This window comes from Nuphar pumila, chromosome 16, assembly GCF_984573655.1.
Source record: "Nuphar pumila chromosome 16, dmNupPumi1.hap1.1, whole genome shotgun sequence".
NCBI classification, from domain to species: domain Eukaryota; kingdom Viridiplantae; phylum Streptophyta; class Magnoliopsida; order Nymphaeales; family Nymphaeaceae; genus Nuphar; species Nuphar pumila.
In genome coordinates, this window is record NC_143264.1 from 13,485,048 (window position 1) to 13,509,766 (window position 24,719).

The 24,719-nt window shown below is 37.1% G+C and overlaps 1 protein-coding gene across 1 annotated transcript; it reads right to left on the bottom strand.

Annotated features, from left to right (window-relative positions):
* Positions 1 to 4,187: 4,187 nt before the first annotated feature.
* LOC149812961 (respiratory burst oxidase homolog protein F-like) lies at positions 4,188 to 21,307 on the bottom strand. Its single transcript, XM_089991022.1, has 13 exons — positions 20,662 to 21,307; positions 20,214 to 20,373; positions 15,044 to 15,206; positions 11,884 to 12,297; positions 9,741 to 10,127; positions 8,586 to 8,681; positions 8,388 to 8,503; positions 7,111 to 7,213; positions 6,214 to 6,293; positions 5,701 to 5,842; positions 5,240 to 5,530; positions 4,442 to 4,520; positions 4,188 to 4,297 (listed from the first exon to the last, which is right to left on the bottom strand). The coding sequence occupies exons 1-13, from the start codon at positions 21,305 to 21,307 to the stop codon at positions 4,188 to 4,190; spliced, it is 2,787 nt and encodes a 928-aa protein (XP_089847148.1).
* Between the last annotated feature and the right edge of the window lie 3,412 nt (positions 21,308 to 24,719).

The window sequence follows — 24,719 nt, forward strand, 5'->3', positions numbered from 1 at the left end:
CTGCTCTAGTACTCTTTGATTGTGGAGTTACACATTCATTCATATCTATATATTTTGCTAAACAATTTAGAGTACTAGCTGAATCCTTGAATCAAGAACTAGTAGTGTATAATCTCATAGGACTCAATGAGATATATGTGAATTACATGCTAGAAATAAAAGTCATAATGGGAGAACAAAATTTGCCTGCCAACTTAATCCTACTCGACATGACAGAATACGATATCATATTGGGTATGGATTGGCTCTTTGAACATTATGCTAGGGTCCTATATAGGGAGTAAAATATGATATTATCCCGACCCAATGTATCAGAGGTCGAATTCTGACTTTCGAGACTTGTGATAAAGAAAAGGATAATCTAGGCTCTTAAGGCTCAGAAGTATCTCAAGAGAGGAGATATGACTTTCCTGTTTAGTGTAATAGGAGGGAAAGCTAAACACATATCGATCGAAGATTTGAAAATTTTTCATGATTTTCCCAATGTATTTTCGGAAGAACTCCCTGAATTACCGTCACAACGGGAAGTGAAATATAGAATTAAATTGGTGTATGGTACAAAGCCAATTTCTAAAGCATCCTACAAGATGTCACCAATGAAACTAGAAGAGTTAAAGAAGCAGCTACAAGAATTGATGGAGCATGGCATTGTGCGACCAAGCATATCTCCTTGGGGAGCACCAATCCTATTTATGAAAAAAAAAACAGGTCTATGAGGTTATGCATAGACTATCAAATGTTAAACCAGGCGATGGTGAAGAATAAGTACCTATTGCCACACATAAAAGATTTGTTCGACCAACTAAAAAGGGTAAGGGTCTTTTCCAAAATTGACTTAAGATCTGGTTACCATCAGCTGAGAGTAAAAGATGAAGACATTCCAAAGTCAGCATTTCGAACCAGATATAGACATTATGAATTCGTGGTGATGTCATTCAGACTCATAAACGCCCCAGCTGCCTTCATAGATCTGATAAATTGAGTATTCAAGCCATATTTGGATACCTTCGTCATCATTTTTATTGATGATATATTAGTGTATTTTGAGGATGCAAAGAAACATCATGAACACTTAAAGATCGTTCTGAAAACCCTTCAAGCACATTAGTTGTACGTCAAATTCTTGAAATGCGAATTTTGGCTTAAAAAGGTCATGTTCCTGGGGCATGTGATCTCAAAGGAAGGAGTCTTGGTGGATCCAGCAAAGGTGATTATTTAACCCTATCAAAAGTTTTTTTTTAAATTGCTTATCATATTCTTTTTAGTGAAAATATATAAATTTTCAGTGTTTTTACAAGTTGAGGTAGTAATAAATTGGGCACAACCAAAGAATGTCAGTGAGATTCGAAGTTTTCTTGAACTGCTAGGGTATTATAAGCAATTCATATAAGATTTCTCACGACTCGCCATGCCTATGACAAAACTCATAAGGAAATGAGTAAAGTTTGAATGGAATGACAAATATAAAGAGAGCTTTCAGAACCTCAAGGCTAACCTCACAACAGCACCGGTACTAACCTTGCCATTGGGAAGCGGGGGATTTATGGTTTATACCGATGCTTCTAGTACTGGGTTGGTTGTGTGTTGATGCAACATGGCAAAGTCATTGCCTCTACATCTCAACAGCTGAAGACCCATGAAAGAAACTATCCAACTCATGTTTTGGACCTGCCGGCGGTAGTCTTTGCCTTAAAGGTCTGGAGATATTATCTGTATGGAGAACAATTCAAAATCTTTACAGACCATAAAAGTTTGAAGTATTTGTTCTCACAGAAAGAGCTTAACATGCGACAAAGAAGGAGGATTGAATTCATAAAGGGCTATGAGTTCACTATTTCTTATCATCTTGAAAAAGCAAATGAAGTCGATGATGCCCTCAGTTGCAAGGTTGAGGGTAATTTGGTCAATCTGATAAATATAGGATGAAAAATGGTGACTGATTTTACGGAATGAAAGCCTTTCTCTGACGATCGAAACATGATCAAGATGGCAAGTTTGACAGCACGACCAGAATTGCAAGAAAGAATAATAGTTAAACAAAAGGAAGACCTACAGTATGAGAAGATGGAGGCTCTAACACAGCAGAAGGGTACCACATTCCAACGTAAAGAGGATGGAAGCATATGGATGCGAGAGCGACTTTGGATGCCAAATGATTATGAATTAAGAGAAGAATTGTTAGAAGAGGCACACACAGGTAAATACACCATCCACCCGGGCAGTACCAAGATGTTTAAGGACCTACAACAGGAGTACTGGTGAAATAGAATGAAGCGAGATGTTGCTAGGTAAGCTAAATCTTGAACAAACTCTATAGATTTCAATTAGATTACCTACTGGTCAACTCAAATTAATGATATACAAACTTGGGTGTGCTTCTAGATTTGTCGTAAAATGCCTAACTTGTTAACAAATTAAGATTGAACATCAGAGACTAGGAGGAACAATGTAGTTGATGGAGATTTCTCAATGAAAATGGGAGCATATCATTATGAACTTTGTAATGGGTTTGTCGTGAACCCGTAAAAATCATGATGCTATTTGGGTAGTGGTCGATCGACTTACCAAATAAACACACTTTCTACCAATGAGAAAGGGGCAATCCCTAGAAAGCTTGATGGATATATATGTTAAGGAGATAGTGCGGATACATGGAGTACCTGCCTCAATTATCTTAGACAGGGATCTTCGATTCACTTCTTGATTATGAGGTCAATTACAGATGGCTTTAGGGTTTTCATCCCCAGACCGACGGTCAGTCCGAAAGAACTATATAAACACTAGAGGACATGTTACATGCTTGTATGTTGGGCTGGAAATGAGAATGAGATGCTCATGTGGTATTAGTTTAATTCGCTAACAACAATAGTTACCACGCAAGCATCGGTATGGCTCCTTTTGAGGCATTATACGGGCATCCCTACAGATCACCAGTGCATTGGGACAAAGTCGGTGAAAGAGCAGTGGAGTCATCGATAATACTCCAATATTATACCGAGCAGATCCAAAGGATACGAGATAGACTACGCACTGCTCAGAGTCTGCAAAAAAGTTATGCAGATCAGCGACGTTGGGAGCTCACTTTCAAAGTGAGGGATGCAATATTTGTCAAGGTGTCGCCGACCAAAAGTGTCTTTAGATTCAGAAAAAAGGGAAAGTTAAGTACTAGATATGTAGGACCTTTCGCAATATTGGAGCAGATTGGAGATACTGCGTACCGAATGGAGTTACCCCTTCAGTTTGCTCGGATTCATAATATATTTCATGTGTCGATGTTGAGAAAATACATACAAAATCCTTCACACGTGACTCAGTTCAAAGACATAAGTGTACAAGAGGACTTTACAGTGGATGCGAGACCGATCGAGATTGTGGATCGTAGAGAACGAGTAATGTGGAACAAGATCGTCCCACTGGTTAAAGTACGATGGCAACATCACGACCTAGAAGAATGCACGTGGGAACCCGAAGTGGCAATGAAAGACAAGTACCCTCAATTATTTAATTAACGTGTAGCGAATTTAGAGAACAAAATTCTATTTTTAGGGGAGAAGGATGTAATATCCAAAAATTTTCAAGAATTTTTCAAATAATTAAAAGGCAAAAGTCCTTTAAAATAAATATGATAATATCATGATTTTTTAATGAATTTGGTCTGAATTGATATTGGATCAGAACAAGACCATATGGATCCAGTAATTGAATTCAGATATGATAATTGGATTCAGATCTCAGATGGATTTGAAACCCAATCGAAATTCAATTGGATCTCGATGGATCCAAATATTTTATAATCCAAGTCATCATCCGAAAGCCAATTAACGGTTTCCATAGATGTGAGAGAAAAAAAAATCAAGAAAATAAAAAAGTGAAATTGAAGTCTATTAGTTAAAACTCGAATACGCATTTATTTAAATTAATATGGACAAAACATGAAACAAAATAAAGTGTAGTGTTGTGGAGAGGTTCATTGCCTCTAAGGGGTTTGGCGCAAGTTCAAATCCCACCACACTCATACTCATCTCAGGGCATAAATTTGCTTGTCCATTACCAAAAAATCAAATGCAATTTTGAGGGACCAGAAAATAAGATTATAAGGATAAATAATGCATTGTTTTATGTGGGATATACACGTAGGAATTGAATCTCTCGCTTACAACATTGGGTATCATGCTTTAAAAAGAAAATTAGAAATTCTCTTTGTGAAACTCGAACCTAGTGTTTAGCCTGTGGTTGAAATCCATGGCTAGAGCTCTCAGTTCCTTTGCAAGAATTGAAGGTCCACAGTAGAAAACACCTGAGTTTAATTACGGAAAAGAATAATTAGAATAACAAAAAAAGGGAAAAGTAGACAAAGTATCTCTGTGGCTCAGACGGTGTTATCTTTTTCATGGTGAATAGCGTGCCCTTGTGCCACGGCCTTGATGTGTGAAAAGCTCACCTATTCTTGCATCTTTGTTACTGGAAGCAACTTTAGAGAAGACCCTTTTCCAGTTTGGTCTAGCAAAATGAGTCTTCACCTGCAAGATTGTTCTTCAGTAAATCAGATTTGCTGGGATAGAAGTGATGTCATCATTTTGAAAATTTGATTTAGGGCCCTTTTGTTTCATTCCCATAAGTGGGAAGGCTCTTTCACAAGAAAGGGCATGCGGGTCCACCACACGGTATCAAAGACTAGTCATGCTATGCACACCCCCTGCCCTTAATTAGAGAGACACCTTGTTTTGGCATGAACAAAGGACATAATGCCCTTGCCCATTTTTATATGCAAGGGGTTGACATCCATGAGATTAGAACCCTGACCACCCGCCTAACAGATAAGGCCCCCTCCCACTGTACCAAATGCCTTGGAGCTGGAGAGGGCATGAGTTTCTAAAAGCTCCTGCAAGCTTAGCTTTCCATGGAGGTCATTACATATGGGGGGAGGTATGGAGGGATTTTAACATGAAAAAAAGAGGAACACTGGTGGGAAAAACTGGAGCCCATTTGTGCCATCATGCTACTTTCCTGTATGATGCTTGGATGATACCAACTCAGCAGTTTTCCATGAAAACTACATAACGAATAGGGTCCCAATATTTTTTTCATTCTTTGAGGTGTCACTCTAATTGGTTATTACTCTAGCATGTCCAAGATTCATAAACTCGAGATTTCTAGTAGGAGTAAGTAGTTCAAGAACTTGGTCAGCTTATGGTGATCCCGATCGACCTGCATCGAGGAAAGAAGAGGAAGAAAATACCCTCGTCCCAGAGACAATATCAACTCCATTTCTGGCATGGTTAAGCTCCTGTAGTGTTGTGATCAATGCCGACCTCGCATCGCCTTCCTCGTACACGCTGGTGAGATAATTGTGCATCTCAATAACCTCCTTGTGATCAATCTCTGCGATTTCATTCAACACTCCTTTGAACCAATCAAAAGATCCCTGTTCCCTCGTAATCCAGTAGAAATATGCATGTGTTTGTCCATCGAGCTCTCTCTTTTTCTTCTTCCCATGAACATTTTCTTGGTTATTCTCTAGCTCTTCCACCTATTGCAAGTTAGGATCGTTAGTTAAGCAAGTAATTCCTGATTATCAGCCAACCATTGCTGAATGCACATGGGGCCAGATTGACTAGACAAAGCTTGCACGTATGATATCTAACTAGATAGTAGGTACAGTACACAGTAGGACATATATATCCTAAGGATTAACAGTACCTTCATCTGATTGAGTATGTCTTTGAGTATGCTAATGAATGGTGTGGCTCCTATCCCAAGCCCAATCAGCAAGAGCACATCGTACTTGTGGTGGTTCTGTGCTGGTGCACCATAGGGCCCATCTATCCTTAACCCAGGCATCCTGCATATTTCAAGAAACCAACGGCTTATTATCTTTGTACAATCAGTTAACTTTGAATCAGAGCTTCCAAATTACTGTGTTCTTTAATATGGAAAAGTTTGTCTTGCCATTGATAAGTAGCTTTTTCTTGTGTTATTATTCATCCATGTAAAGCTTTCCTCGCTTTGGCGAGGGTTCCTCGTCATAAAAAAAAAAATTAATTACCTTTCACGTTTACATGGGCATGCATACTGTCGTGGACTAACAGTCTGCTGCATCTAAGCCACACATGTGCACACATGCATACACGCGCACACACACACATTTTTTAAGATTTTTATTTTTTATTTTTGAGAGAGCACACACACTTGATGCAAGCGGGGGATACTGACATTGATTTTGCAGTGTCACTGGAGCAACAGTTATCAACACGTAGTAGCCCACTTTTACCAGCTGGTGGAGGCTGCATTTTCTGACAACCAACAAAATTTACATGTTATTATGGATTATTTTTCACAAAAATATTATAAAGTAAAAGTTACATAGCAGAAAAATAGCAAAAGATTGTATGGAACCGAGCTATGTCGATCACATGGTGAACCACATGAAGATGGAACTGTTGGTCTTTCATGAAGGAAAATTTGGTGAGGAACATGTGGTTCCACTTTATGTGGAAGCTAAGCCAGTTTTCATGTGAAAAGCTAGTCATAAAGAAAGAGTTTTATTCGACTTTGGGGGTGAGAAACACTTGCCATCAAATTTTCTAATGACATAAACAAGAGTTGTGATAGACATTGTGCAGTCACATTGGCATTGAGAAAATTAAAAACCCATCACGTAGACCGTAGCAGTAAATTTGATATGGATGATGATGATGTTAAAAGCAATCTTGAGATTGTCCTTGTTGCTGTTTGATTTCATGGAAAAGTGTTTGAAATGGAGAAAAATTACGCAAAATGCATGGGTCTCACACTTCTTACCCAAACAAAAAAGAGCGCTGGAGACTTTGAGGAAACTTTCCCCAGAGATCCACCAAAAGGCCGCATAGGTCCTCAAGAGACTAACAAAGTTGGCAGTCCATATTTCACTAAGAAAAACTGTTTAAAGGAGGTACCTTCCAAAGGTGAAATCTTGGGTTAGATTCTTCTTCAATGCTTTATCTATTTGATTTTGGATTCAAGCATGGATCCAATATTGTCTATTGATAAGACTAAATTGTGTTGTTTTTATAACTTAAAAAGTATAGTTCTGCAATGACCATCTCATTCCAAAGTGATCATGAGTCTTACCTCTGAGAAAATTCTTCTCATTTCCCTAGTCCAGTCACCATTGGTTCTCATATGGATGCTAATGTGCTCGTCGTCCGGCCCTGATGTGATTGAAAATGGATGCCTGAAATAACGTGTGCTTTATTTAATTTTCTATGATCATCAAAGTTTTTCCATTCAAATGAACAGGAAATCTTTCAAAATGAGGAAGGAACTGCATGATATCTTGGGTATTTGAACTAAGAAGCAAAGAAAGATAACATAAAAGAACTTTTAACAGGAAGCATTCTTTTGGTCTATTTTTTTTCTGTTTGTTCATTTTGTTGTATGAAATTGGGTTCGAAAGAAGAATCATCCCATTAAACTATGTTTATCACTGAATTTTACTCATGGTTCGATGTGAGCACCAACATTTTGCTGCAACAGTGTATGCCATAAGATAAAAGAAAGAAAAATATCACCAATTGCCACTACAAGAAAAACTCTAATTAGCGACAGAAATTTGCGACGGATTAGCTAGAGAAAACGGACGTCAGAATCGAATAAAATGGCATGCCACATCAAATTGACTTTTCCTAGCAACAAACTGGTACCTTCCACCCCAAGCCTTAGTTGTTGATAACAATGACGTCAGAATCGGATCTAGTCTGTTCACTGATTTCCTAGAAAATTGACTGGATTTGGTTATAATTTTATTTTTTTTAGGTTTCATGATAATTAGAATATTTATTGGCTGTTTGATTGTTGAATACATATTTTAGAATTTGATTGGACCCTACAATTCATCATTTGCTTTATCTTTGTATTTTCATAAATTTTTCTATTTTTTTATTTTTAAATTCAAAAGTGTGATTCTGAATGATTGGATCCAATTCTGAATCGGCTGATTCTCTGAATCGTTGCTAAAAATGATTGGGTTCAAAAATCCATTCTGACAACATTGGTTGAGAAGATTTACTTTGGCATGCTGCTAATGTGATGAGAGTTTGGCTGCACTACTCTATGCGTCCATCTTGGCATCACAATGATCATATTACAGCATTTTTTTATTCTAGAATAATCAGCATCTTTTTATAAGGATGATGTAGAGAAATGGCACTCCAGTTCTTTCCCTTCACTGCAAACCATCTAAACATCCAAAATTCCAGATAAACATCTTCTTTTTACCAATACTTTGAGTCTAAATCGGAGAGACCTCACTTCAAACCTTAATTTCGTTGTCTTTTCCATTTTTTTAAATAATTTTAGGATAAATGGAAAGCAAAGAACTAGAAATTGGAACCAAACCTTAAAATTACCATTCGAAAGGAGAAATTTGTGGGCATTGCAGGAAAAGATACATCCCACTCTTGTATTTGAATCCCAAAGGCTTTGTCATGTACAATGCAAGAACGTTCCCTGGATAAATTGCTGCCTGTTTACACAAGGACACATTGGTTTTGGTTATAAAATGCAAGAACCATAAGCATTTTTTGTTATATTCAAAATCCATGTACCTTGACTATTTTGACAGTGTATCTCCCAGCTCTAAGTGCTCTAAGAATACGCTCACCACAGTATAGTGTGGCAGGGAAGGCAATGTACATCCATGTCTGAGAAGTGAAGACAGGGCAGGACATCAGAGTTTGCTACTTTTTTTCTTTTTTCCTTTTAATGAAATGTATCATTGTCAAACTTTTTATGATGAGCCCAGTCAAGCCAAATATTGGGTCAGTATACCACAGTAATAGAAGTTTCAAACGGCAAAATAACACCAACCAAATTCTCGATCGTTTTTGTTTTTATAAAACATAAAATAATCTATCTTTTCAAGATATACAATAAATTTGTGATATTTTTGTCAAAATGATGACAACATGAAAATATCGGATGTTTTGCCATTTAAAATGGCAACCAAAATATCATTTTTTAACAATATTTATGATCATGTTTGCGACTATGGTCAGTAGAACTGGTTGACCGGTGTTAACATTAAATTAAGAGGACAACAGCACGCCTTTTAGGGTGCATGTTATGGGCGACATGATTCGAATATGATTCTAATATTTTAAATATTTATAACAATATTTTAATAAAAAATTTATATTAAAATATAAAAACCATTTTTTGTTGATTAGAAAATTATAAAAATCCATACTCATGTCCAATTTTGCAAGAAACAATCAAACAAACTTGTGTTAAGAAAAATTGGAAAGATCACTCCAAGATTGGTCCCCATTGAGGTTAATTGTTAAAATGTACACAAAATTTACAGTGAAATGATACTGGTAGGGATCTGCCTAACCCAGCTTGCCTTTCAAAAAAAAAAACTTGTGGGGCTGTACTCGTGTCTTTGTGACAGTCAATGAGATGCCATACTTTTTTATTTTTGGATAATCCAAGGGAAATCCCAGCCTTTCAGTTGGTAAAACCCTTGAGGTCTCCCTGCTCACCGGGAAGTACACCCAGCTTCGACCTTGTGGCAAAAGAGGCCATCCGTGGGTTTCAGACTTGTGACCTCTCGTCTAACTTGGTAGCATTCACAAGTCGCTCCTATCAGATGAGCAGAGCCCTTCTGGGCAATGTCATACCATGTTTATCGACATAACTAATGGCAAAAATATGCCTAATAAACAGTGACGTATCATTGTGCTGCAGAAAATGACACTTACAGACTTCTGCTTCCAATCAGTGTTGATGAAGAGGAACCATGAATGGACGATCAGGAGGGAGTACACGACAAAGAAGGAATGGTGGGAATACCAGAAGGCATTAAACCCTGTGATTCTGTGGAAGGGCCATGGGAGCCTCACCAAGTTCCTTCTGAACCATGATGCTGCAAGGAAGAAGGCAACTGCCATCAACACCACCATTGCAATGCCTGTCATGCCTACGATGGTCTGAAGGAGGTAAGGATAAGTTGGTCTCTTGGGTCCAAAGTACCCTTGCAGGTATTCCTTGTAGTCCCTTTCACTAGCATACACTAGCCTAGGGAGGTCACATGTCAAGTGATTGCCCACATGAAGGAATGTTCCCACGGCGACTGCACCAGCAACTGTCTGCAATTAATCACGATGGTGATGATCATACATGGTACTATTTATTGGTCACTCACCAGAAATGAGAAGTAAATTGCATATTATTTTTAGATATGGGAAGGAAATTTTTGTCAATTCAAGGCTTAAGCCAAGTCTGTCTGTGTGTGTGTCAGTTACAATTCTCATTCTCGAGAAAACATTGGCAAGGAAAAATCTGGTAATATTTTGAAAAGCCCAGTTTTTTCTCATAAAAATATTAGCGAACACACACACACACACACACACATATATATATATATATATATATATATGAAAAGTGGTAGCTGTCTACCACTTTTTTGGCCTACTGCCATCCTACCATGAGCAAACGGGTGTCTGTGGATTGTTTTTGGCAATCTGACCCTAAAAATGTGTTTGGCATAGTCCATTTGATAGAAAATGATGTTTGGATAAAAACATGAAATTTTAAGCCTTGAATATTTATGAAAACCTTAAACTATCGACTTATAAACTTTATAAAAACCTACCTGTGTTGGAATCCTATAGTTCAAGAGTCAATTCTTATAAAATCAAACATGTAAAATGTTTATGTCTGTCATATTTAAGAAAAATATGAAAAAAACTATTCAAAAGCCCGATAGACCAAAAATGTGGCAGGCAGCTACCACCTACTATAGGCACTAGAATATGTTAACTAGAAATATATGAACTAGAGTATGAACCGAGATTTTTATAGGTTTTTTAATTTTTTTCTTAAATTTCAACGTACATATGTGATCTAGATGCATGATTTTATAGAAACCGACTCTTAGAACATCCAATTATGATGCATAAGATAAATCTTTTAAGGCTTGAAAATCAATGGCTTAGAATTTTTGTAAATATTCAAGCATACAAAAATAGTAATTTTCATACCAATCAATTCCCAGTAAATGGACCATGTTGAATACATATAAAGGGTTGGATTTGCAAAAAAAGTGCTAGAAATGCCTAGTTCACACTCCAGTTCGCATATATTCTAAGATCATTGCAAAGTTTCCCCATGTAATAAAATGGAAAAAATTAAAAAGAACTGCACAAAAAGTGTTTTGCTCCAATATTTACTGTACATAATTAAAACACCTTATTAGTATGCAATATTTTCAAAATATTATGCTTTCAGTATAATGTTGTAAAAACCACCCCTGATTTTCTTTACATGATACTAGGATAATGGTTAAACCAAGGTTGCTTGGATAGGAAGTGGAAGCTAGAAACAATACGGAAGGTAAAGGCGAGAAGTGAAGCATTTTAAAATTTGTAGGAAGCGAGAAGCAAGGAATAAAAAAGAAAGCAATATGACAATTGAATGGGAATCAAAATGAAACATCAATAAAAACTAAAATAAAAATGACTATCCCTAAATTTCATGATTTTTTAGAATAAGAATTAAATGTTTTGCCAAAATCTAAATGTGATGACTACCAATTTAGAGAAAATACATGGGAAGTAAGTGAGAAGCTTGAGAAAACACATAAAAAACATGAAAAGAATGACAAGAATACATATAAGAAATATGGATGAAAAGTGTGGAAAACATAGGAGAAGCCCGGGTGAATCAAGATTCATATCAAGTTTGCGAGAAGTATCGTGCTTTCGAAGTGAGTTTCTGGAAAGCATACTTCCCACTTATCTAAAAAGCTTTCGATCACTCTCTGGGTTAAACTTCTGCCAAACCTTAATTCACAAACAAATCATGTCTAAAACAGATCATCTTATGGAAAACGAATCACTTTACCTTATGAAAATTGATGCTATCATCAAATGGAATAAGGGACGCAAGCCATGTTGATCGAAGCCAAGTGATAGTATTTCTACACACAGGAAGCAGGATAATGGCCATGTTGAGCTTGAGAGTCTCTGCACTTCCTTTTGCAATGCACAGACAGTACCCCATCACCATGAAAGCCTTCCTCTGCTTATACTGAAAGAATTTCCAAGAGAAAAGGCCGGCCATCACTGTGGCCCACACCACTATCACCCAAGCCCTCTTCCAATGCTCGTCTAAAAAGTACTTGGCCTCCTGACATAGTCTTCGGACTGGGTTCATCTTCCTTGAGGCTATGCCAAGACTCTGACTGATACTCAGGCTATAGTTTGTGTACCCCTCCTTATTAGCAGGTGCCAACAGCAAATACTTGAGGTCCACCAACTGCAGGTTTATTGTGTCAATCAGCAGGCATGATAGTCAGGTGATCGGAGTGTGTTGAGGGGGAGGCGTGGGCCTTCTCTTTTTTCTTTTTTTTTGAAAGGCAAGTTGAGGTTAGGCAGACCCCACCAGTCACTATTTATCATACCACTGGGTTTTGAACCTGCAAAGTCCCATCACAGAGACATACTCTGACAGCACCTACCAAACACGCAGAGCCCCCTCTTTCTAACAGGCAGTATCTGAATTGAATAACGATGCATGAAGATATGCACACTTGAGCTCGATGTAGAGCTTATGTAGCACTGACGCGACCGCCAGTGGTCCTCGTTCACTGAATCTGTTTGCCTCAATCAGGGGCCCTTTGATACGGGGGACAAAAGCTACTCAGAGGTGAAACGGTCCCAGCTGGAGGGTTGTACTGCGTTTGCAAAACAAAATGTGAAGGAACAAAACTGCCCCTGGTGGGGCTGTTTTGTCCCAAAATCTTAGGAGACAAGTCAAGATGCGAGCGTGCCGACGGCCTGTGTCCCACCACTCAAACACTTCGTTATTGTCTCCAAGGAGTAGTTTAACTTTAGCCTTCTACCATGAGACCAAGACATACCAGGCAAGGGCCAGCGTGTGTGCGTTTGAGTGTCAGGTAGGGATGTAAACGGTTCTGACATAGGCACTATCAAGTCTGACTTAATTGGGTTTGGCATAGTTTATAGTTGAATTCGAATTGGGATTCAGACGTGAATGAAAATTGATAAAACCAAACCCGGGTCCAACTAGCTTAAAACCCAATATTTATACATAATGGGTTCAGATTTGAATGCAAAACTTAATACCAAACCCAAATCCGATTATTAATTGGATCCAGATTTGGCTACTAAACCAGCTTGATGAACTCGGATTTGAGTTAGGTATCGAGTTGCACCCAAACGTTTACAGGACTGGGGAGGCATGAAACCTCTTTCTGATGCGGGGGAGGTTATATGTCCCCCCCCCCCCCCTGTAGCTACAGTGCATGTTCGGGGTCCCAACTGAGAGCCGTGTGGCGCTCAGTCGGGTGTACGGGACCCCTCCTACACCCGCAGGTGAGTGTACCATGGTGTACGGGTCCCGTACTCCCAACTGAGTGTCACATGTCACTCAGTCGGGACTCCGAACACGCACTGTAGCTACAGTGCATGTTCAGGGGAGAAGACGCAACACCCTCTCTTTCTGAAGGGGGGCAAGCGTTAGACCAATTACTTTTTCAAAGTACTTGGTAGATCACTGAATCTGCTCTCGATGAAGTTCGTTATATACATAGAGTGTGCAGATCAAATAGAACATGCTGAACAAGATTTTTTCAGAAAAAAATGTAAGGATTTTATGAGACCATGTGCCATGGCTAGAATCCATAATCTTTCGATAAGAGCAGTTGACAGTGAAATCCAATTTTTTTCATTATTTTTGTATCCGTCATTGAGAGGAGATCTAGGCTCTATTTTATCATGGAATGTATCTACCAAATGCATAAACTCTCATCCCTGCTGCCTGCTGCCAGTTTCCAAACACAGCCCTATTTATCAGAGTGCATCTGGAAAGGTACTCCCAGGCGCTGTCCAATTGCTGGATGCCACACATCCAGTCATTGGGATGAGGGAGGGAGAGATTGGATATGTTGTATCCAGCCATTGGGTCGAGTACCGCACAATGTCTGGATCTGCTCTCGTTACAATTATGTAAATATATATGCTGCTACTATTAAATTTACCAGTTTCCAACTCTTGTGAATCATGGAATGGTTCAGTGCCACAATGCACATGCAGATCCAGGTTTGGACCCAGCTGAGATTAACAATGTGTTGGATATGAATCCTGGTCCTATTTAACCATACATTGGCTGCATGCATGTGTGAATCAGGATAATGATCCAACTTGTAATGCTTTTTCATGTAAATACTGACCCTTTTCTGCGCTTGATATGGATTCAGTTGTACCATACGTGACATGAGCAGGGTCCATGTCAGTGGGTTGGCCACCAGCAACCTTCCATGTCTAAAATGAATGGCATGAGCACAATTGGATGATGTGATTATATCCAACCCATTTTAATTGATCTTCTACATTACATATTACACAAATTACTTGTCAACTAAATATCCAAAAACTTCATTGTGCTTTCAGGCAAGGGGTCTCAGTTCCACTCATATGGGGGATTTATTCTTTACCTTAGCCGACAAGGATTCCCCTCAGTTGGTGGGAGTGACTTGTGAACATTACCAGGATGTCACAAGTTCAAAACCCACAGACGATGTCTCTTGCTGCTAGGCCCAAGTTGATGATATACTCGCCAGTGGGTGTGGGAAACTCAAGAGTTTTACCAACCAAGGACCTGTCTAATATATATGGTCGGTGAAAGGGGTTTTTTCTCGAGTCGAGATCAAAGGATCGGCTAAGTGCCATGGCTATGTGACACTAGTCAATCACACCTGTCTAATATATATGGTCGATGAAAGGGTTTTTTTCTTGAGTCGAGATCAAAGGATCGGCTAAGTGCCATGGCTATGTGACACTAGTCAATCATACGACAGCGCTGCATGTGGCCCACATCTACATAATGCAGGCCCCACATGAAATGCTGTCATGTGATTGGCTGTGTCAAATAGCCATGGCACTTAGCCACTCTCCTGATCCCTGTTCTTTTTTCTTGGCCTAACAAAATAAGAAAAAACGTGTCTATCTAAAAAGGACAAAAAAAACTTGTCCCTAAATACCTCAATGTAGCCCAGGTCATCAGGGTCTAACTGGTCCATGATTAGCGCTGCATAGTCCTGAGCTCTCTCCTCCATTTTGGACAGGCCATTGACCGATGCAGTCAACATAATGATCTCCTTGACCTCTTCCTCAGTTATCCTCCCATCCGAATTCTTGTCACACCTACATTCCACCCACCAAAATCATAGAATATCATCATTTATCTTGATATTTTACAGTGGCCATTTAATAGGTTATATAAACTGCATTTGGATTAGGAGAAGAACACATCTTACTCCATAATTCCACTCTTTGGAAAGGTCACTGGACTGCCCCTGTGGGCTTTCTTATTATATTAAGTGTAAATGATGAGAACTTGCCCCCCAAAGGGGTTTGGAAGCAGATCAGGTCATGCTGAACATGAGCGTTTTTGCTCATGCCCACATCGTGGCCATCTGTTTTATGCTAAAAAGCCAACAAAACAGTTGGATGTTACGTGGCATTCATCTAAAATGCAAACAGACGGCCACGATGTCGGCATAAGCAAAAACGCTCGTGTTCAGCATGACCTGATCTGGGGTTTGGCGTAGTGAGATAGGGGCCTATGCAGCTAGGCAGGTGGTCTAGGTTCAAATATTATAGGCATCACCTCTTATTGAAGCGTGGCCACTCCCTGTAAGGCAAGGGGCAAGCAAAAAGAAAAAACATAATATAAAAAAATAATGAGAACTTAGGAAGTCAAATCCATACTATTATAATCCAGAAGCACTTCCTTATCAAATAAAGACGATATATAAACTAGATATTTTCCTTTATATATATATATATATATATATAGATTAATAGAGAGAGAGAGAGTTGAATACTCTGATATATGCCTACGGGCTTTTGAAGTTTTTTTTTTTATGTTTTTTCTCAAAGCTGACCATACAGACGTGTTCTATATACTTGATTTTATAAGAATGGACTCTTGGGTCATCCTCTTCCGAGACGCGGGTAGGTACTTATAAGGTTTGAAAATCAACAGTCTACAATTTTAATAAATATTCAAGCAAAAAAAATGTGTTTATCAAAAAACATGATCCAAATATTGTTTTCTAGCAAATAGACTATTTCAAACACATCTGCAGGGTCAGATTTGTGAAAAACACCTCAAAAACTATTATTCGCTCATGTTACATTCATAAAATTGTTTAGCACCTCTCTCTCTCTCTCTCTCTCTCTCTCTCTATATATATATATATATATATATATATATATATATATATATACACGCTCTGTGGTTCTTCATGAAACTTACCCTAAAGATGTGATGTACATGTTTATGTTAATAAGATCATTTCTTAAACCAGTCGATTACAACTCGTAAACATGTTTTTATAAAGCTTCAAAATCAATAGCATACAATATGCGACACTTTCTCAAGCCATAAAATCATATTTTTCATCGAAAAATATAACTAAAAAACTGATCTCTATTCTTTTGAACATGTTGAATCCTTATATAAAGTCTGATTGGATCAAAATAACATAAGTCATGGTAATCCAGAGGTGTTTGTACATACAAACATTTGCAGCAAACATTTTCTTTTATTCACTAGAATATGAGAACTGGAAATATGAGAAATTTCAACACTTTTTTTGCAAATCCAACCGTGTGGTTATGCTTGGCATAGTGAATTTGCTAGGAATCAACCATTGGATCATGTATTTTCGATAAAAAATATGATTTTTGAATGCTTGATTATTTATGAAGATTATGAGTCATTGATTTTAAAGCCTTAAAAAAATCTCGTGTACAATTAGATTTGAGAGAAAATAACAAAAAATCTATGAAAATAGTGGTTCACACATTAGTTCTCATATTTCCAGTGATTATATATATATAGGAAAAGTAGTAGCTGCCTACCACTTTTTTGGCCTATTGCTAGAGCACTGTTGTTTTCAGGTTGTTTTTCACAATTCTGGCCTTGCAAATGTGTTCGACATAGTCGATTTGTTAGGAAACAATACTTAGATCATGTTTGTTTGATAAAAAAGATAATTTTTTAAGCCTTGAATATTTATAAAAATTGTATACTACTGATTTTTAAACCTTGTAAATCCTACCTGCATGTCAAAATCAGATGATCCAAGAGTCAATTCCTGTAAAACCAAGCATGTAAAATACATTCATACGGTCAAATTTAAGAAAAATATGAAAAATCCCTTCAAAAGCCTGGTAAGTTGGAGGTAGGCTAGAAAAGTGGTAGGCCGCTACCACACACACACACACACATATATATATATATACATATATATATATGCCATAGGGCCTTTATTTGATATAGTTGTTGTTACCTACAAACACCTCTTTTTCATTTTAAATTTGTTTTTTTGTTGTTTTTCATGAAACCAACCTTACAGATGTGATCTTTGTGTTTTGTTTAGTGAGAATCAACTTAACTTTTGAATTAAAGGTCAGTTTTTGCATTTGGTGATTGATCCCCGTAGATCAAGTTTCTATTCCCGTAAGTTACAGTTATATGCATATTGTATATACTTAGATTTATGTGGCTACCATAATATTAAGAATAATGCATTTATTAGCATGTGCATACTTCGATTTTTTTTCGTATTTTCATGTGTCAATTTTTCTACCCTCATAAAATGTATTTTTACATTAAAAAATATGATATAAGAGTTGATTTCTACTATTTTGACCCTGTTGAATACATTTATGGGTTAGATTTGATCAAAACAACATCTTATTGTGAGTTTTAAATTAGGAGGTTCCTTACACACGACAACACTGACTACTTTATATATATATATATATATATATATATATATATATATATATATATATATATATATATATATATAGTTAAGCTTACCATGGTTATCATAAACTGAAAATACTTTAATAAAAAAGCTTTGATCATATGAGATTCCCATATATTTAGATACTGTTTTTTGCAGTTTTATTATTTGTCACCACCAGAATGTATCCAAGAACAATTTGGAACTGTTGAAAATCTCTTAGAATATAATTCTATAAATAAATAATGAGTGATGAGTGCAGTAACCAAGGCTCTGTTGGAGAACCAAAGTGCCCATGAAAATTGAACCCCCGACTGCCTGTATGACAGCCGGGGCCCGCTCCCACTACGCTATCCAGTTTAGGGTTATGTAATACCATTAGTAAGAAACAAAGGTTCTAGAAATTGAAATATAGTTTGAGGGAAAGCTGTTGATTTGGAAAGGTAATCTTGCAGAATTTGCAGGTCATCACCTTAATTAAAGTGCAATTTTAACAGTTTATATATATATATATGAGTAATGTGCTTGTTCTGCCCCATTAAGCCCCTTCAAAAATTATAGTTTTCGGTATTTTTTCTCACATCTAACACCATAGATGTGATCTATAGGTTTTGTTTAGTGAGAACTTGCAGAATCTAACCTGTATACAGGTTTTTCTGATGATCCAAAATTGGCTACGAGAGCATCAATTTTTTCCGGCTCATAAAAATGCATTTTTTCATTGAAAAAACATGAATAAAGAGTTGATTCTCACTAAATCGAGCATGTTAAACACATCTAACGGTTCAGATCTATAATAAAATACTTCAAACTATAGGGCTTAATGGGGCAGAATGAGAAAAGAGGGCCTAATATGTTCAGTTCTCTCTCTCTATATCTATCTATCTATCTATCTCTCTCTATATATATATTTATATATATATGAGTTAATATTTGGTGTTATTGAAGGTACGAAACTATCGAGTATAAATCACCTTCTTTTCATATATTGATGTTTTTTGTAAACCTGACCTCCTGAATGTGATCATACAAGGTTTTTTTAGGAGAAAATAAGTTTTAAATCATGTAATTGTGGCATATAAGCAAGTTTTTAATAGCACAAAAAGTCAATGGCCCATTATGGGCTAAAATTTCACAACTCAACAACTCATATATTCAAATTAAAATTCCATGATTCATGGTTTGATCCTTACCCAACAAACCATGCTGAACACATCTATATAGTCAGATTGAGTCAATAAAGGTTGAACATATATATAATTTGCAGTTCAACAGTTCTATGTCTTCAATAGCACCAAATGTATATATATATATATATATATATATATATATATGTGTGTGTGTGTGTGTGTGTTTTGAACGACATTCAAATGTGCAACCGCACATCATGCATCATTTTTTAAGTCTTTAGCGGTCGTTGGCCACTGCTAAAGCTTGTTTGCTCGAAAAAAAAATTACGCCGCTGATCACACATAAGATCAACTCAAATTGGTCATCTAAGGTGTTCGTCAATACACCCTACTCGTATATTTACAATGTCAGTATAATTCAATAATCGATCTTCAATATACAATAAGATTTTGCTTTTAAAATAACGAAAAATCTATTACTGAATTTATGCAGATGAGATGGCTTCTTTGAGCATCATATTAAAGTCAACTTCAAGACATGCAAATAGAAAATAAAACATGCCAAAAATGATCCAAGGGTTAGTGTTTATTTTTTAAAAAATAGATAATGTAAATCAAGATTTATATATATATATATATATATATATATATATATATATATATATATATAAAACATGCTCAAGTATGTGTTATTCAAAAAATGATCCATCTTAGTTTCCATCTATTCTTTTACATTTTTAAATTTTTTATTAAAATAACATGAATACAATAAAACAAATGAAAAATATTATGAATATACAATGACTTGCGCAACCAGCTCGACTTGGTCCCAATTAGGCCCATGGGCCTAATGTCAGGCTGTGGGTTTGTATTATACCCGGGCTCACCCGAACTGAGCCTAAGCCCAACCCGGTTGGTCAACAGGTCGGGCTTGACCAGGCCTACCTGGGATTGTTACACCATTCATCTCGAGTGAGGTGGTCAAATACAAATGCGTGTTTGTGTGTGTGTGTAGAGAGAGAGAGAGAGAGAGAGAGAGAGAGAGAGAGAGAGAGAGAGGAATCGGTCCCAGGATTTCCCATGAAAACATGCTCGAGAGAGATCGAGAGAGAGGGGAATCGGTCCCAGGATTTCCCATGAAAACATGCTGGAGAGAGAGAGAGAGAGAGAGAGAGGGGGGGGAATCGGTCCCAGGATTTCCCATGAAAGCATACTGGAGAGAGAGAGAGAGAGAGAGAGAGAGAGAGAGAGAGAGTTACATGTCGAAGAAAATCCTAAGGCGAGAATCGAAGCTTTGATCGGAGATCTGAAGGCAAAACTCTCGAAGTTGATCCCTGTCCATGGCATTTGGGTAAGCGCTTTTCCTCCTCACCAACGCATCGAATATCTCCACTGCAAACTCATTCGATTCCTTCATACCTGACCCCCAACCACAATCATCATTCAAACGCTCGATTCCATGGAATTGAAAGAACTGGTATTTCCCAAATTGATACAAACAGCAGAAAACTCTTATGAAAAAATTTCCTAGCAATATGAACTACGCTGAAATTGTTATGAAAAATTGAACTCGACCATGTTTCAAACATTTTACAAAAACTTCAACCAACACCCACATAACATTTACGTATTTCATAATTTTGCATCTTTCTAGAAATTAAAGAAAGAAAGAAAGCAATGCCATTGTGCCTATGAGCAGATCTTTACCTATGCACTGTGCAAAATCAGAGCGCGAAACCAAGCCGTCCTCCGACTTGAGCCGATCGAATCGAGCTTCAACCAGCTTCCACAACTCCGAGAAGTCAGATGCCTCAGCGGTCCTGTTTACGAACCGAAGCCGGTCCAGCGCAACTTCCGAGCCAGACTTCTGATGCAGGAGCCTTCGCAGGCTGACGACCTTTGAGCCAACTGAGCTTGCAGTCTGCCGGAGCCGCTTGATCCCGGCTTGCAGCTCCTGGGAGTAATTACCCAGCTCCTGAGATATCTGGTTCCTGATCGGCCTGGCTGTACCCAGACAGCCTTCTATGGGCTGTGACTCAGGGGCTTCGGCTTGGAGCTCAGCCACACCACATTGTATGTCAACATTCAGCTCAATGCATCGCGAGGAGCAGTCTTGCTCACAAGCCAGGAGGTCCCGCAGCCGTGTCGGCTTCGCTGCACTATCTTCTGCATCAGCATAGCTGCCGGCTCGGTGAAGCTGTTGTTGTGACCAGCTCCGCTTGAATCCATAGTCTCCATCAGCTTGTTCACCAGCCCTTCGAAGTATGTCATGTAGCCGTACCGGCCTCAAGTCGCAGTTCTGGTTCCTGCCGATGTCCAAAGCCAGCGGCTTCAGTTCCTGCTCTTTAGCCATTGGAGCCAAAGCCACCGGCTCGAGCCAATCTGGCCCTGACCTAAAGAAAGGATTGCCTCTAAGCAGAGGAGGCCTCTGCCTTATATTGGATAACCGGCAAGTATAAGTTGGTGGAGAGAGAGAGAGAGAGAGAGAGAGAGATGTTGGGGAATATGTGGTATATGTCCACCAAAGATAGAGGTATGTTTCACCAACTTTTATATTAAATCTTATGTGTCTAACGTTATGAAATCATGAAATAACAGTGAACCTCAGATATTCAAGGTAGTTCAACAAATTTACGAGAAACCTTTTTTTTTGTGGGGTTAATCATTTTAAGACTAAGATAATGTCGTTTCACTAAAATCAAAACCTAGGTCACACTGACATGCCACTTAGAGTGCATGTCATAGGTGATATATACGAGTCGGATATGTTATGATTCACTGATACAACTTTGACATGTAAGGAAATTATTTTAATATTTTTAATAATTTCTAATATTTTTACTAATTTTTCAATAAAAATATACTTACATGTGAAAATATCAAAAAATTTGTTTTTTATTGATTAAAGATTAAAATAATTCTGTGCACTAGTGTCCTTTTTCCAAAAGTAGTTTCAAATTTGTGCGTAAATCATGCACATTTGTCTCAGCCATAGGGATTATACCTCTCTCTTTTCATATATATATATATATATATATATATATATATATATATATATATATAGAGAGAGAGAGAGAGAGAGAGAGAGAGAGAGAGAGAGAGAGAGATGAGTAGCTTGTAATCAGTTTATATCATAAATCATAAATCAGGGCTTTCAAAAATTATAGTTGCACATATTTTTTCCTTAGTCCTAACATATATTTTCAGTATTGCTCTATTCACTAAAAAGTATGCTCTCACTCTCTCTATGTATATAGACAGAGTAGGGATGGCAGTGGACCGGGAAAAAACCGGGCTCCGCCCCGTCTCGCCCCATTTGGACCCGGGGTGAAGACAAGGATGAAGGTTGAAATCAAAACCCATGTGGGGATGGAGGCAGGGATGGACTTACGCTTTTCCCGCACCGTTCCATCCCCGTTAATAAAATGACTAAAATACCTTTAGGGATGGCAGTGGAGCGAGGAGAAACGGAGCTCCATCCCTCCTCGCCCCATTTAGATCGAGGATGGAGGACATGAAACAAGGATGAAAGTGGTAATGGAAGTAAAAATCAAAACCCAGGGATGAAGGCGGGGATGGAGGGCAAAATTTTGAGATGGGGCGGGATTGGAGACCTTATCCCCCACCTTCCCCCGGGTCCACTGCCATCCCTAAGAGAGAGAGTACCCTTGGTCTATTGTGGTGCATGTGTTCACGAGCTTGACTTTGGGATCTTTAGTTTTAGCTATATGAGTTAGAATATGTATATTTGTTGGAATTGGGCAATGAAATCGGGGCAATTATAATAGGGAAGTGCAGAGGGTGGAAAATTATAAGAGTAAAATGGCGGAAGAAGAGGATGAAATGGAGGTATGCCATGTGATTTGGTGGGAGAGAGGATCATGAGTAGGTCAAGTGGGGTTCACCCCCACATGCATGTGCATGCGTGTGCGTGCATTCATGCGTGGAATGTGACTTTTTTAATTTTTGTACGTGTGCGTTAGATGTAAACTTTTAAAGATATATAAAAGTCGCATACTTTATATATATCCACTATCAAATTGGGATTTTAAAGGGGTTTTTTTTCTTGTTTTCCTTAGATCTGACCATACAAATGTCTTCTACATGCTTCATTTTATGGAGATCGATTCTTGTCGATTTCCGATTTTTATGCCGTTTAAAATTTTGATGTTGTAAGATTTTTATAAATATTCAAAACTTAAAAATTCATATTTTTTTAATAAAAAATGATCCAAGTGTTGTTTCCTAATAAATTGTTGATGTTGAATGCATCTGTATGATCAGATTTAAAAAAAAAAAACCAAAGTTAGCTTATGAAAAAATATCGGCTACACTCAACAGCACCATATAGCTGCGAGCTTTATTTGATAAATCTAACTCCATAGATAAATTCAACATGGTTCATTTATTAAGAAATATTTCATTCGATCAAATGGTTTTAACATAAAAACATAATTTTGTTAAGAAATATTTCATTCGATCATGTGGTATACTCTTGAATTTTTCAGTCTTCAGAATTCAGCTTACAAAAAGTGACCAGATGACCTAAAATATGTTTTTGACTAAATAAACCATATGGATAATATCCATAGGGCCTAATAAATAAATAAATAAATGAAGGGACGTACTCTTTCTACTCGAGTGTATGGTACACTAGAGGGTAACTAATATATATATATACATACACGGAAAATTATTTGCTACTAATGAAGGTAAGGAACTAATGAGCTGAAAATCAAAAGTGCATGTCTGATGTTTTACCCATCCACTATTATGGGTTTATATATATATATATATATATATATATATATATATATATATATATATATATATATATATATATATATATATATATATATATATAGAGAGAGAGAGAGAGAGAGAGAGAGAGAGATGGTCCTACCCCTTTTTTCATTAGGTCTGGTTAGGTCCTTCTAAAACTTATACTTTTAAGTATTTTTTGCTCGATCTCAACCATTAGATATGTTTATCGTTGCTTTTTTTTTACTAAGAAACAAGTTTTCTTTCAAATTGATTTGATATAAAAATATAAATATTTTATCATCAAATTCTAGTATAATATCAACCATTGATTTTTTTTAAAATATACATGTGAGCATAAATTTTTTAATCAATTACATGTTCTCTAGTGAGAAACAATGATAAACATATCTAACGTTTCAGATCAAGCAAAAAATACTTGAAAATATGACTTTTGGAGTATTCTAATGGGTCATAAGGAAAAAATGGTACGACCATCCCGCTTCTCTCTCTCTCTCTCTCTCTCTCTCTCTCTCTCTCTCTCTCTCTCTCTATATATATATATATATATATATATATATATATATATATATATATATATATATATATATATATATATATATATATATATATATATATATATATATATATATATATATATATATATATATATATATATATATATATATATATATATATATAGGTTCCTCTATTGTCCGTCTAGTGGGGACAATGCTGTTTTTCAATGTTTTAATTCAATGTTTTGCAAATCAGACCTCATAGTTGTATTCAACATGTTTTATTTGTTAGGAATTAACTATTGGGTCAATTTTTTTTAGAAAAATAATTTCATAAGTTTTGAAATTTAAGAAAAATTAAGGTCATTGATTTCTGAAACCTTATAACTACTAAGATCACAAAAAAACAACCAACAAAAGAAATAATTGAGAAATCAAAACCACGAGGAACCAATCACTCTGTAAAAATGACTTAGCAAACTTCAA

Coding starts and splice junctions, on each gene's coding strand:
- LOC149812961 (XM_089991022.1), bottom strand. CDS start 21,307: ATGGCTAAAGAGCAGGAACTGAAGCCGCTGGCTTTGGACATCGGCAGG. Junction 15,207..20,213: donor CTTAGGATTTTCTTCGACAT/GTAACTCTCTCT, acceptor GGTGGAATGTAG/GTGTGACAAGAATTCGGATG. Junction 4,298..4,441: donor TAACAAAGATGCAAGAATAG/GTGAGCTTTTCA, acceptor AATTAAACTCAG/GTGTTTTCTACTGTGGACCT.